Source organism: Podarcis pityusensis (assembly GCF_964106645.2).
Source record: "Podarcis pityusensis genome assembly, chromosome: 2".
Lineage (NCBI taxonomy): Eukaryota > Metazoa > Chordata > Lepidosauria > Squamata > Lacertidae > Podarcis > Podarcis pityusensis.
In genome coordinates, this window is record NC_138029.1 from 22,661,314 (window position 1) to 22,675,054 (window position 13,741).

General features: G+C 46.2%; 1 protein-coding gene across 3 annotated transcripts; it reads left to right on the forward strand.

The window, feature by feature from the left end:
- The first annotated feature begins 117 nt into the window (after window positions 1-117).
- On the forward strand, window positions 118-8,651 carry ZC3H10 (zinc finger CCCH-type containing 10). Of its 3 annotated transcripts, none has more exons than XM_080994835.1 (3): window positions 118-496; window positions 3,787-3,863; window positions 6,060-8,651. In XM_080994835.1, the coding sequence occupies exon 3, from the start codon at window positions 6,103-6,105 to the stop codon at window positions 7,294-7,296; it is 1,194 nt and encodes a 397-aa protein (XP_080850961.1). In that variant the 5' UTR covers window positions 118-496; window positions 3,787-3,863; window positions 6,060-6,102; the 3' UTR covers window positions 7,297-8,651. The 3 variants fall into 3 exon arrangements, with proteins under 3 accessions (XP_080850961.1, XP_080850962.1, XP_080850963.1); XM_080994836.1 differs by lacking the exon at window positions 118-496 and adding an exon at window positions 2,304-2,486; XM_080994837.1 differs by lacking the exon at window positions 118-496 and adding an exon at window positions 2,518-2,796.
- Window positions 8,652-13,741: the final 5,090 nt, after the last annotated feature.

The window sequence follows — 13,741 nt, forward strand, 5'->3', positions numbered from 1 at the left end:
ACCAAATGTTGACATTGTCAGTAAAAGGTTTGAAACAGTTACCCAAAGGTTGTTTATGGGGAACTTTGAGAAATTGGGGAGGGTGCATGTGTCAGCATCCAGTACATACGTATCTTACTGCACTCAAATCACTTCATGGGTGGGGTAGGATTAAGTCCTCTGGTATTCAGGCTAAAATGGGTGCTGATATTTTGTAAAGGTTTCTTTAAGTGAAAGCAATCTGGGTTATATCCAGTTTTAATCCCTACTCTTGAGTAAAACAGTTTGATACAACCCTCTTGCTTCTAACCTGGCCAACACCATAAGCTACTTTGCTCCTTTGTTTGGGCCAGAATCAACAGGTGCATAGCTTTGAACCATACAAGTGTCTCTGCTTGTGAGCTCATAGGAGGTATTGTGCCATCTTCAGATGTGGCAGAGATAAGACTTACTGGTCTACTTTGAGAGCAGGATGATGCCCATGAATGTGAATCCCTGACCTACAGTAACTACCAGTGTAAGAGGAAGTGAAATGTGTGGTTGGAAAATACATTGGGGTTGTCAGCACCCATATTAATTTTAGCTAGGTTGGGCTGCTTTGGAAACATGAGACTGGAGTTTTAGTTCTCTAATGCAGATGTTATATCCATCCAACCATCCATGGTTCCTTAAACAGTAATCTGGTGCTAGCAAACAAGGACTGCATAAAAAAGAAAGGTATAAGGAGCAATACAAATGGATTGTCAATCATGTTGAATTCAGAACTCTTCATGGTCCACAAGTGCTTACAAGGGAAATGCTTGACAGACTTCTAGATTTGTAGGCTAGGCACCCAGGCAGGATAGTTTCCGCTCTTGTACGAGAGCAGTACAGTACTGTACACTCAAGATCTAGACTAGCTTCTACAGTTTGAGAACCTTTATCAAGTTACGCAGCACAGTGGATAAACATCACAGACCACTTGTAAATTGCTGAGTGGGTCACCTGATTATTTTTCTGCCTCTTGTGGCTGCTGTGCTTTATTAGATGCTTTATGATACTTGAGGTAAAGGGACCCCTGAACATTAAGTCCCAGTCGTGTATGACTCGGGGGTTGCGGCGCTCATCTCGCTTTACTCGCCAATGTTTGTCCGCAGACGGCTTCTGGGTCATGTGGCCAGCATGACCACTTCTGGCAAACCAGAGCACCGCATGGAAGTGCCGTTTACCTTCCCGCAGGAGCGGTACCTATTTATCTACTTGCTCTTTGACATGCTTTCAAACTGCTAGGTTGGCAGGAGCAGGCACCAAGCAATGGGAGCTCACCCCATTGTGGGGATTCGAACCGCCAACCTGATCGGCAAGTCCTACGCTCTCTGGTTTAACCCACATTCTTGAGGTACTGTGGTCTTAAATCACAGAGCCTCTTAGGCTTGCCGATTGGAAGGTCAGCAGTTCGAATTTGCAACGGGTTAAGCTTCCATTGTTCCTTCCCAGCTTCTGCCAACCTAGCAGTTCAAAAGCACACCAGTGCAAGTAGGTAAATGGGTACTGCTGCGGAGGAAAGGTAAATGGTGTTTCAGTGTGCTCTGGCTTCTGTCACAGGGTCCCATTGCGATAGAAGCGGTTTATCATGCTGGCCACATGGCCCGAAAATTTGTCTGCGGACAAACACTGCTCCCCCGGCCTGAAAAGAGATAAGCGCTGCACCCCTTTGTCTCCTTTGACTGGACTTTGATGTCCAGGGGTCTTTTGCCTTAATTCTTAATTGTATTTTTACGCACTGCGTATTGCCTAAAAGTTTGCAGACCATCTCTACCAACCAGTTCAGTAACCCCTGATTTTAGTATACAAGCCACAGAACAAGTCGATTCCTTGTATGACCTAGACTAGAAAGTGCTGAGAGTTGGGAAAGGGCAATGGTTGTGTAGAAACCCGTTCTCTAGAGGGCTGGGCTGGCGCATGCAAGAGTTAGGTTTTTACCATAACTAAATTGTGCCAATTGAAAATTTCCCCAAAACGACTTATCTCTTGGTTACACGATTTGGTCTCTTGGAAATCGGAACAGTTGAAAAAACGCTTCATAGGTTAAAAGCTGGCCTGTATGAAAGGCCGGGCTCCGGGAGACCGCCTGACTATAAGCAGCGGGCCCAATAACGGGGCCATGTAATAGTTGTGGGGCAGTGGCGAGAAATCCTATCGGAAAAGGCTTCACGGTTGTAAACACGGTTATGGCAGCGTGAATGCATCGCACGCCACGTTTCCTTACAAAGCCCAGCAGCGTAAAACGTGTGTGTGTTGTTGGGGGGTGGAGTATAAAGCGCCTCGTCCCCTCCGATACATGCAGGGAGGCGGGAGAGAATGAGAAAAGGGAGTCCCGTTGCCACGGCAACCGCCGCTGCCCGCATCCCTCCCTAGCCGCCCCGCGAGGAGGAAGAACCATAGAGTACTTCCGGTGGCGGCGGCAGGAGGGGCGTCACGGCGGAAGAGGCTGCGCTTTGTTTGGACCAGAGGAGGTCGGTGTGAGGGTGAGTGGCTGGGAGATTGGAGTGGGGTGGGGGGGTGACATGCCTGGCGTGGCCTTCGCTCCGGCTCGGGGTTCGAGAGTTCCCCAAGGGACGAATGCCGCCGAGCCTCAAGAGACCCTGAGGCCCCTTCTCCTGCCTTGGCCTCTCGCCGCGGGGTCTCCTTCCTCTTTCAGCCGAGCGGACCCTCGCCGAGAGGGAGCTGAGGCCCTGCCTCGGCCCTTTACGACTCTCGGGAAGTTTTCGCTCCGGCTTAGGGTTGCTCTTTCGGGGGGGGGCGGGGGTCAGGCCGGGCGATGCTGCGAAGTTTCAGGTGAGCTGTGGATTTCAGGTGTTCCCAGGATTTCCAGGGGGGAGAACTTCGTCACGTTGTTGTCACTGCTCTTGAGCCGAAAATATCCTCAGTCCACACCGAGGGCAAAGAGATCGGCTCTTAGTTTTCTACTTTAAAAAAAAAAAAAAAGCAAAACCACACACACACACACGATCAACGTTGCCTGTCATCAAAAGTACCGCAGGATGGTACCCAGTTCACAGAAAACAGCCAAACTCCTCCATCGCCAAATAAAAAGAAGCAGCAACTTTTGAAGAAAGATATGGGGTGGGGGCATCATATCTGACTGGTCCAATATGTTCCTAATAAAGTTTGCGTCTCCATCTTTGTAACACAACTGCTAAAAGCAGATCATGGTTGTGTCTTAAGAACACATACTGCGTGGAAACAGCACATAATGATCAGAAGTACAGTAAGGATGTACGGTTCATTTCAAAGACACAAGTGGAATCCCTAGGGTTTCTGAGGAGCTTTTGGGGGGATGCCTCACCAATAAGTTGTGGAGGGGTAGCTATATATAGTCTATTGTAACAAAACAACGAAGTGTCTTGTAGTGCCTTAAAAACTAACAGATTTGTTACAGAATGATAGTAATGGTGACTAAGTCTTCCTCAAAGGCTGTTTTTCCTCTCTGCATTGTGCAGCCATAGGGGGGAGCATTTGGCATGCTCTTAAATGCATTTTTCTTTTATGGTATAATTTACAGCAGACCTGGCCAGGACGCCATATTAACTAAGTGCATTCTACAATTCTCTTCAGAATTATTGGCATGTCAGAAGTGGGTCTATGGTAGATGCATAGGTGCTCTTTATAAATTAATGTGAAAAGGTAAAAGTCCATAGAATAGACAGTTAAAATCTATGTTAAAATCCAGACACTACGATAGGATAGAAAATACTTTTGATCTATCAAAACAAATGCATGTAAATGAAGATTTTAATGCATGGCTTTTTATCTTCCTTTCTATAGCTCTTGTGGGACAAATCAAGTCTGAATCCTTGCTGTAACCTACCCTGGCATGACTTTGAAAATTTTGTGTCATGAAGGTAAAGTTAAGCTTCCTAACAACTAATGGTTTATCTATATGATGATCTGCTGAGGGTCAGAAGTTAAATATTCTTGGCGTTTGGAGCTTTAGCTGGCGATCATTTAGAAATGGCATGGTTGTAAATTAATGTAAAGAGTAATATTGTATAGGTCTACCCAGAAGAAAATCTCACTGAATTCAGTGGGACTCACTCACTCCCAGGTAAGTGTGCATAGAATTGCAAATGTAGACTTTAAAAAGACCCCATAGGAGTTTCATTAAGCTCTTACTTTGGAATTTTAAAGCAAAATCAGAAGTATGAGAATGAAAAAGCATGCTATTCTTGTGTGGGATTTTGTTCACCCTTTTCCTGTTTTAAATTTTGCCACCTCTGCAGACTCCATACACACACAAACACACCCTGCTTGCTTTCAAATTGGGTGCCTTCCCATTTCCACAAATCTTTGAGTCCAACTTTTTAACCGTGCTTTTTCTGTGACAGAAGATGGGTAGGAGCTTCTTTTATCTGATGTAGGATTTCACATTTGTGAACTGTTTGAAAGTTCAAGCTGCTAGTCTTCAGGGTGATCTGAGTCTTCAAAGAATTATTTCTAAGCATTGCTAGGAATGTTGGGTATACGTGTAGCAAGTTGAAATCCTTGTTGATTTCAAGATTCAAAGAATTGCAGTCATTCATTTTCTTTGTTTTAGCTTCACTCCTTCCTTGTAAAACAGCAGCCTGCCATAAACCAAGCTACACACACAAATAGTTCTCAGCCATTTGGTAAACCTTGGTCTGGGCTGTGCCACAGCAGACTGTAGATCTGATTGGGGGGAAATCCCTCAGTATAAATATCTGTTCTGCTCTATGAGTGTGTAGAACTCAATCTGGCACATTAATTCAGTGGGTCTGCTTTGATTATGCTTTAATTGGATATCACCCAGTGGTTACCAGGGACAGAGTGTAGCTCCTATTCATATGGCATCATTGAGTGTATCCCTTTATTTACCGTATAAGTGAATGGCTGACGTTCATTACTATGGTTAAAAATAAAGCTTTGTGAAGTAGTTAGGCTGTAGCTCACTGTTTTGCATATTGAAATAATAAGTAGCAGTGCATAACTACAAAACTACGCAGAAGAAAAAAATATCACTAGATTTTACCTTGTGTTTATTAATTACCTTAATGACACCTTCTGTTTTCATACTTGCTAAACCCTTATTTTACTTCTCAGAGTGTGAACCCTTCGGGGGTAAGACTGTTAAGATTTAGAAAAACTATTATGAGCTGCTTTGAGTCCCTGGAATAGAGTAGGTGCTGTGTCCCAGCTTCTGCCAACCTAGCAGTTCAAAAGCATGCCAGTGCAAGCAGATAAATAGGTACCGCTGCAGCAGGAAAGTAAACAGCATTTCCATGCGCTCTAGTTTCCGTCACAGTGTTCCGTTGCGCCAGAAGCGGTTTAGTCATGCTGGCCACACGACCTGGAAAGCTGTCTGTGTGCAGATGCCAGCTCCCTCGGCCTGAAAGCGAGATGAGTGCCGCAACCCCATAGTTGCCTTTGACTGGACTTAACCATCTAGGGGTCCTTTACCTTTACCCTTTTTTACCTTACTTTCAAATGTTAAAGGGGTATGTAATCCATCTGAGGTTATGTTGCATTTGCATCCTAAACTACCTTGAAATTTAATTGGATCCTATGCAGGCAGCCGCAGACTTAATAAAATCTATGCTTGATCATCCAACAAAGTAAATAGCAGCATCTTTTTCAATTGTTGGATCATATTACCTTTTGTGGTCTTGGGTAAGCGTTTAGAACTCTCATTCAGTTTTGTTCCCCTTCTCTGCAGCAAAAACGTAATGCCCTTATATAGGCCAGTAATATAGTTCCACCCTGAAATGAGTGCAGTGTTTAGTTCTGATCATCTGTTCCCAAAAGATAGGGGAAAGTATGAGGAGGAACTAAAAGGAGTATTGAAGCCATTCAGTCCAAGCAAATAAGTCATTTCTTTCTGATAGTTGAGAGGATATACATGTATATATAGACTATAAAATATTTGGATCTGATACAAAGTGTTGTTTGATGTATTGTGTGTTCTCTTCCCAGTCTGAAGTAATCTATTATTATTATTATTATTATTATTATTATTATTATCATCATCTAACGGGACAGGTTTCCCTCTTGCGTTTCTTACTTGTTCTCTTGTACTTGCACAGTAACCTGATTTTGGGCCCCCCGCCTGCACAAGGCCACGAAAAAATGCCTGACCGTGACAACACTTATAATGGCAGTGGGAGCGGCAGCGATGAGGCAAGTGCCAACTCCGATGACATCTGCCGGGATTTCCTACGCAATGTCTGCAAGCGGGGCAAGCGCTGCCGTTTCCGCCACCCCGACATGAACGAGGTGACCAACCTGGGAGTGAGCAAGAACGAGTTCATCTTCTGCCACGACTTCCAGAACAAGGAGTGCGTCCGCATCAACTGCCGCTTCATCCATGGCACCAAGGAAGACGAAGACTGCTACAAAAAGACGGGGGAGCTACCCCCACGCCTTCGCCAGAAAGTGGCAGCTGGGCTTGGCCTTTCCCCAGCCGACCTCCCCAACAGCAAGGAGGAAGTCCCCATTTGTAGGGATTTTCTCAAGGGGGATTGCCAGCGCGGGGCCAAATGTAAATTCCAGCACCTTCAGCGGGATTATGAGTACGACGGCCGGGGGTTGGCCACCCGGGAACAGGGCATCACCACTCCTGTGCGCCGATACGACCCCTATGACCCCATGTACGACTCTGACCGGTGCTTCGATGACCACGACCCTGTGCTGAAGCGGCGGCGGGTAGACGGGCTCCACTTTGAGACTTACGAGTACAACTTCACCAGTCCTCGCACGGTGGAATACCGGCTCCTGGAAGAGGAGAACATCATGCTCCGCAAACGTGTGGAGGACCTCAAGAAGCAGGTCAACAACCTCCTAGCCACCAACGAGGTCCTGCTGGAACAGAATGCCCAGTTCCGCAACCAGGCCAAGGTGATAACACTTAGCACTACGGCCCCGGCTACTGAGCAGACTCTGGCACCCACCGTGGGCACCGTCACCAACTACAACCACAGCATTGCCCAGACTCACACCACCCTGAGCAGCCAAGCTCTGCAGCCACGGCCTGTGTCCCAGCAGGATTTGGTGGCTCCAGCTGGAGCTCAGGCAGCTCCCCCTAGCAACGCAGCGCCTCCCATGAACCCAGAAATCACCCCACTGTCAGCAGCGCTGGCTCAGACCATAGCCCAGGGGATGGCTCCACCAGTCTCCATGGCTCCTGTGGCCGTATCCGTAGCGCCTGTGGCCGTGTCCATGGCTCAGCCACTGGGGGGCATCACCATGAGCCACGCCACCACCCCCATGGTGACATACCCCATAGCCTCCCAGAGCATGAGGATAACAGCCATGCCCCACTAACCCACTTCCAAGGGAAGTGTCTCTGCTCAGCCTGTGCTTTCCCTAGGTCACTACCGGGATCTGTTTCCCCTCTCGTTGGAGGTGGTTAACGTGCGGAAGAGAGAATGAAACTGATTTCAGGTGCGGATCTGAAAAGCCACCGGAAACCTCATCTCGACACAGAGGGGAGGACCGTAGCTTGGGTTCACAATTGTCCTCACACAGGAATACGTGGCACTTGCCCCCCCTCGGAAGACAGCAGGGCTCAGGGATGCTAACAAAGCAGTTTGGAGAGTATCATAATCTCATAGCCTTTGTGTGTATGTTGTATCTATTTTGCAGCTTGTCCATCCTCACGTAGCCACCCACCAGTCCCTTGTGAGTTTTGTAGCTGAGCACATTTCACCACCTTGGAAGCGCTGCTTTTGCATAGTCACACAGAATTCATCCTGTGGTGGTTGGTGCAGAGAGGGGAAAACAGCTAAGCTCCCAGGGGCTTCCCGGTGAAGTGAAGAGTGGCTTTGCTTTGCTCAAAGAAAGGGGCAAAGACTCTAAAACTGTACTAGCTCCACAAAGAGCAGAGACTGTTGTCAGCCTGCATCATGTATCTTTGTACACTGTTTCTTGCTGTAGGAAGCCAGAAATCCAGGCTCCTAGGTATGGCTTTATCTGAGCTCTGTTGCTGTGATAAACAGTAAGCTGGAAATGGTTCCAGAGCACAAAATTAAATATTGCCTTTTCTTCTGAATTGATTAGGAATGGACAGTTGACATTGTAGCCCTGGAAAGAGCAGGTTCAACATACGTGACTTACTAAAGTTTGAGTTTGCAGGCTAGCGGTGATTGCGGGCATACATAAAGATGGCATCTTTTATATGAATTGATGGGTTTCTCAAAGCACCCAGGATGCAATGGCAGAATATCTTGTAGCTACCCCTAGACTTGAAGCAGCCTAACTTCCCATTGGCACTTGATGCCTTGCAAGCCCAGAATAGCTCCCACTGTTTTGTTCATTCTTCTGAGATGTTTCACTGCTTTCTGCCCGCATTTCATGCCTGAATCGCTCCCATGTGCAAGGACTTGGTTGTTGTAGGGACTTACCTGCTCTTCATCACTTCATGTTTTGCTATATGGCATACTTAAACTTCCCTCATTCAGTGTTTCTGTTTCCTTTTTGGAATTTTGTTGTTAATGATAGCAACCCTCAGCTCCTCCTTGGCTCCATATTAGCTTTCGTGTTTTTCATGTTCCATATGGATCGGGTTTTATTTGAATGTTTTTGACAAAAATGAGGAAAATGCTTCATGAACTTGCTGTTTCTACAGTTAACCGTGTAAATGTTTTCAGCTATTAAAACAAATGTACAGTCCTCACAAATATCCAGTGCTGATGTGATTCGTGTGTGTGTGTACACACATATACAGTATTCTCTCCTTCCTCCTTCAAATATTTATGGGTTTGCAGTTTAGAATCTGTATAGATCTCTGGAACAGAACACAGCAGCTTTCGAAAACACTGGCAGCATTCCAAGAAATGGTGGGATGAAGGGGGTGAGAGGCAGGAGGAAAACACTCTAGGTGACTTTTTATTGTAGGCAAAATCTGCTGAGCCTGCAAGCTTATTTCTGCCTTGCGAACAACTGGGCTGCTGTGAGATAAACTACAAGTAGGTGTGATGATCCATTAACTAGCTTGCTATCATTAGAAGGTCTGCTGATTAGCAATGGATATAGGGAGATTTGGGAAGAATATTCTACAATAAGTTAACTTGGGCGTTGAAGGTATGCCTTTTCATGATAAGGGTTCCTCTAAATTTTAGTCTTCTCAAAGCCTGATAGCAGGAGATCTTTCTTTGCTGCCACCTGGGGGTCACAGGAGAGAAATCTTAAACCTCTTTGTGGCACTTCCGAGCTACACAGATTGTAAATAAAAAAAGGATGAATTGATGATGGTGGCTGAAGCAACATGCTGGGTGGTTTTAGGTATCTGCCAGCCCTTGTTATAGGAATTGACTATATTAATCGTATGCTACATATCTGTGCAATCTGACTTAAATGGCTTTTCCGTAAGTATGAGCCCTCGAGCATTTTACCTTTCTAGGGACAAAAGTGGCTTGTCTTTTTGACAAGCAGCAAGGACCTTATAGGGCAAAGATGGGAGGCAGTTGCAAAAATTGTACAGCACCTCCTTGCTATAACTCAAGTATACCCATCAAATATGATATAAACTATATATTTCACATGAAAGTGCATACAAAGTGCATCTTCTAGAGAAGGGACTTTGTTATCAACTTCAGGCCTCATTCCATTACAGAACCCACATTTTCTGCAGTGAAGCGAATAGTGGAACCACTGGCCTCTTGGAGGTGACTGCCCAGCTGATGGGGAATGTCAGGCTTAGGGGCAAATGGCTCTTAGACTGTTGTAACCTTTTCCTAGGCTTCACCCTTCACTGGTCCTACTTTGGACTCCAGGTGTTTTTGCCTGACAGGACTGTATATTTCAATTATAAATAATGTCTCTTGCTTCTCTAGATGGAGAGGCCTGTATTGTACCATGGCAAATTTACGTTTATTTCTCCGCCCCACTCTGTCATATAGCCCTTGAAAGCTTGCCTAGTACAGTGGTACCTCGGGTTACATACGCTTCAGGTTACAGACTCCGCTAACCCAGAAATAGTACCTCGGGTTAAGAACTTTGCTTCAGGATGAGAACAGAAATCGTGCTCCGGCGGTGTGGCGGCAGTGGGAGGCCCCATTAGCTAAAGTGGTGCTTCAGGTTAAGAACAGTTTCAGGTTAAGAATGGACCTCCGGAACAAATTAAGTACTTAACCCGAGGTACCACTGTACACAATCAGGACGCGGGTGGCCCTGTGCATAAAACCACAGTGCCTAGGACTTGCCGATCGTATGGTCGGTGGTTCGAATCCCCGCGGCGGAGTGAGCTCCCATCTTTCGGTCCCAGCTCCTGCCCACCTAGCAGTTTGAAAGCAGCCTTAAGTGCAAGTAGATAAATAGGTACCGCTTTATAGCGGGAAGGTAAACGGCGTTCCGTGTGCTGCGCTGGTGCAGGCTCGCCAGAGCAGCGATGTCACATTGGCCACGTGACCCGGAAGTGTCTGTGGACGGCGTCGGCTCCCGGCCTCTAGAGTGAGATGAGCGCACAACCCTAGAGTCTGACAAGACTGGCCCGTACGGGCAGGGGTACCTTTACCTTTACCTTACCACTGTACACAATACGGCCCTCAAGCTAGTTCCCACCTGTGTTCCACTCCTTATGTAGAGCAGAACCATTTGCATCGGAGAACGTGTGACTTTATTAATAAAAGCATTGGAGGTTTATGGCTTAATGAAAATGGACAGCCTGAAAGTGAAGAGAGAAGTCCATGGATGATCAGAGAGAAATGAAGATGAGGTGGGCAAAGGTTAACTAGCAGGAAAAGGCCGAATAAAATTAGCCAAATATGGATTGAATTTATACATCAAGCAGGGAGTGAGGCTACCCTTATATCAAAAGTGCACTAGGCATGGGAACAAAACTCTCTTTATTGGGGTCTGCTGGTTTTAGTTGTTTTCTCCCAACTTTACTCCGGTGATTAGAGGGGAATGGCAAAAAGATGTTACGTGCAGCGAAGGAAGGTTATGGGGTTTGTTCCCTACCCCCAACATCATTTTACAATCAATATATGCACACCAAGTCTGGCCCTATAAATATGAAATACTGTTAACCATGACAAAACTGACTGCTGCAAGCATATGGAGCAGAATGGTAAAAGGCCGAAGCAGAACTACATTTCTAGGAAGACGAGAGACATGTCTCTTTTTTTAAAGAAAGCTCAGTTTGGGGCATCTGTACCTGCCTCTTAGTGGTCCTGAAGTAAGAAGAATGACCGGAAAGATGCGTGGAAAAAGGTAAGGAAGCTAAATCCAGGAAGCCTGGGCAGGTGCCTGATAGAAAAATGTAGAGTTGGCAATTGATCAAGAAATGTGGGTCTGTGGGTGTAGGTCGCAGCTGGGCAGGTGGAGAAGAATGGCAAAGGAGCCAGCAGGTTGAGGAGGGACTATTTGGAGGAGATGGTTGTAGGAAACGCACAAGACAGCAAGGAGTATGCTGCTGATGGGGGAAGGACAACAGAGAGGCTGGGCCTGTCAGGGTGGTTGAAGGAAGAAAGGAACAGGAGGCAAATACGGTATATCATGCACCTAAAAGCAGAGGCCTGAGGAAACAAGGCTGCAAAGTCTCGAAGTTAGGGAAGGAGAAACTAAAGTTATAACAGGCTTGGGCAAAGTCTCGCATAGGAACCAAGGTCACAAGGAGCCCTGAGGTGATGACCAGAAGGAAGTGGGGGAAGCTGAAGGACACTGAACCAGGAGCTCATTGGCTGGCCAGACCTGAGGTCCATCTGTATCTTTAAGCATTGCCTGAAAATGAAATTCTGCCAGGTGTAGCATGTAGAACTTAAATGTGGGAGGAAGCAGGTGACATTTCCCCTTCTAGTCAAGCATTAGGAACATCAAGGCCTCCTCAAGGTCTTAAATCGGACATGAAGGTATGGATGTGAGGAGATTAATTTTACAGGTTGATTTACACTATGTAGGCAAATCCTGTGTGGGTTTGTTCCAGGCAGAACAGCACCCCCCCCCCGGGCATATGGCCAGGGTTGGTGGATAAAGGCTTGTCCGTTCTGGTATTTTGTTTTCTGGTATTTTCCCTAGACTTCCTCTTGTGTCTAATAGCAGGCCGACAGACCAGGAAATGTACCAGGTGAATCTTCCCTATCCCCTTTACATGTGTCTATGTTAACAGGTGGGGTCTGGTTAAAAGTCACAATTCCTTAAAGATGTGAGGCAGTGGCAACAACAGCCAGCAAAGCAAATCATGGCTGGGAAAGGGTTTAGAGCAGGCATCCCCAACCTTTGGCCCTCCAAATGTTTTGGCCTACAATTCCCATCATCCCTGACCACTGGTCCTGTTAGCTAGGGATCATGGGAGTTGTAGGCCAAACCACCTGGAGGGCTGCAGGTTGGGCGGGGGGCCTGGCTTAGAGCTTAAAAAAAGGAAGGCCAATGAATAACTAGAGCTGGGGCAAAACCTCACATAACAGCCTACAGGCAGGAGGGGCTGTGTGAGCTATTAATATATCAGTGGACAGGAAGGGAAGATGGGAGATCCGGTGGGTCCAAGATCCAGGTTTTCCACAAGCCAGGAAATTTTGCCAGAAGTGGCTTCACCTGCCACTATAGCCCTGCACTAAAAAAGGAGCTGAAATGATGAGGACGTAAAATTGAGACGATGAGCAGCTGTTAATGGCTCTGGGCTTCTAGCACAGCAATGGCAGATTTGTCTTTGGAGAGACACAGCTGAAGATGGCGAGTGTGGGTGGGTTAGGCAATGCAACAGACCAGGCCGCATCACTTTTCTTCAGAGGCATATAGCCCACAGATGGACTGAAGTTAGTAGTCTGTACGTTAATAAGATAAAGAGGTGGGTTTTTTTGGTGGTAGCAGTATAGTTTATGGCTCGTGTCAGCTGAATGGAAGCAGCATCTCAGCTTTCTACAATCGAGTTCAAACCCCATTGAAGCAGTTTAGAAAGCAGCTCCCTTTGGTCTGAGGCGCTTTGTAGGCCATCGAATTTGGCTCCAGGTTTATCAGAGTCTGCTTCGTCATCGCCCCCATTCATGATTGAGAAACCAAAAAGAGGTACAACTTAATTCTTTTCCTTTTGTCAGAAGCTGACGAAACATTCAGGCATTATTAGTCTCTCCAGAGTTGCTAAAGTGTGCCACATCGCAGGCAAATAGGTCCGGGGGCTTTTGTAATAGGTATCTTTTTAAAGTTTGGGGGTTTTTTTGTTTTTTTTTTTTAAAGAAATATAATTATTTTGAGGCAGGTTTGCATGCATTTTGCAAACAATGCTGCCCCTTGTCATGAACCGTGCCAAATTTCAGAAGGATTTGCTTTCCCGAAACTTCAGCTGTTAAAAGTTTTGGGATGGGTAAACAAATTATTGTTTAAAGTCCCCATGTGTTTCGTGGACAAATGGGTGGAAAACTACAAACATGAGAAAAGTGCTCATGGGTAAGGAAGCTGCCAAACTGCAGACAAATACATCTAGGAGTTTTTGTGATGGACACTTTCAAAGTTGATTGCAAACACCCTACATCTCTGGTGTTTGCTTTCCCCAGTTCCCACATCACCCTATGCTGGCACTATTGTATGGTAAGTTCAGAGACATTTCTCTTGTGTTTTATTTATGCCCTGCCCATCTGGCTGGGTTTCCCCAACCATTCTGGGCAGCTTCCAGCAAAATATTAAAATATAATAATTCATCAAATAATGAAAGCTTCCCTAAACAGGGCTGCCTTCAGATATCTTCTAAAAGTCAGATAGTTGTTTATTTCTTTGACATCTGGTGGGAGGGCATTCCACAGGGCAGGTGCCACTACCGAGAAGGCCCTTTGCCTGG

Coding starts and splice junctions, on each gene's coding strand:
- ZC3H10 (XM_080994835.1), top strand. CDS start 6,103: ATGCCTGACCGTGACAACACTTATAATGGCAGTGGGAGCGGCAGCGAT.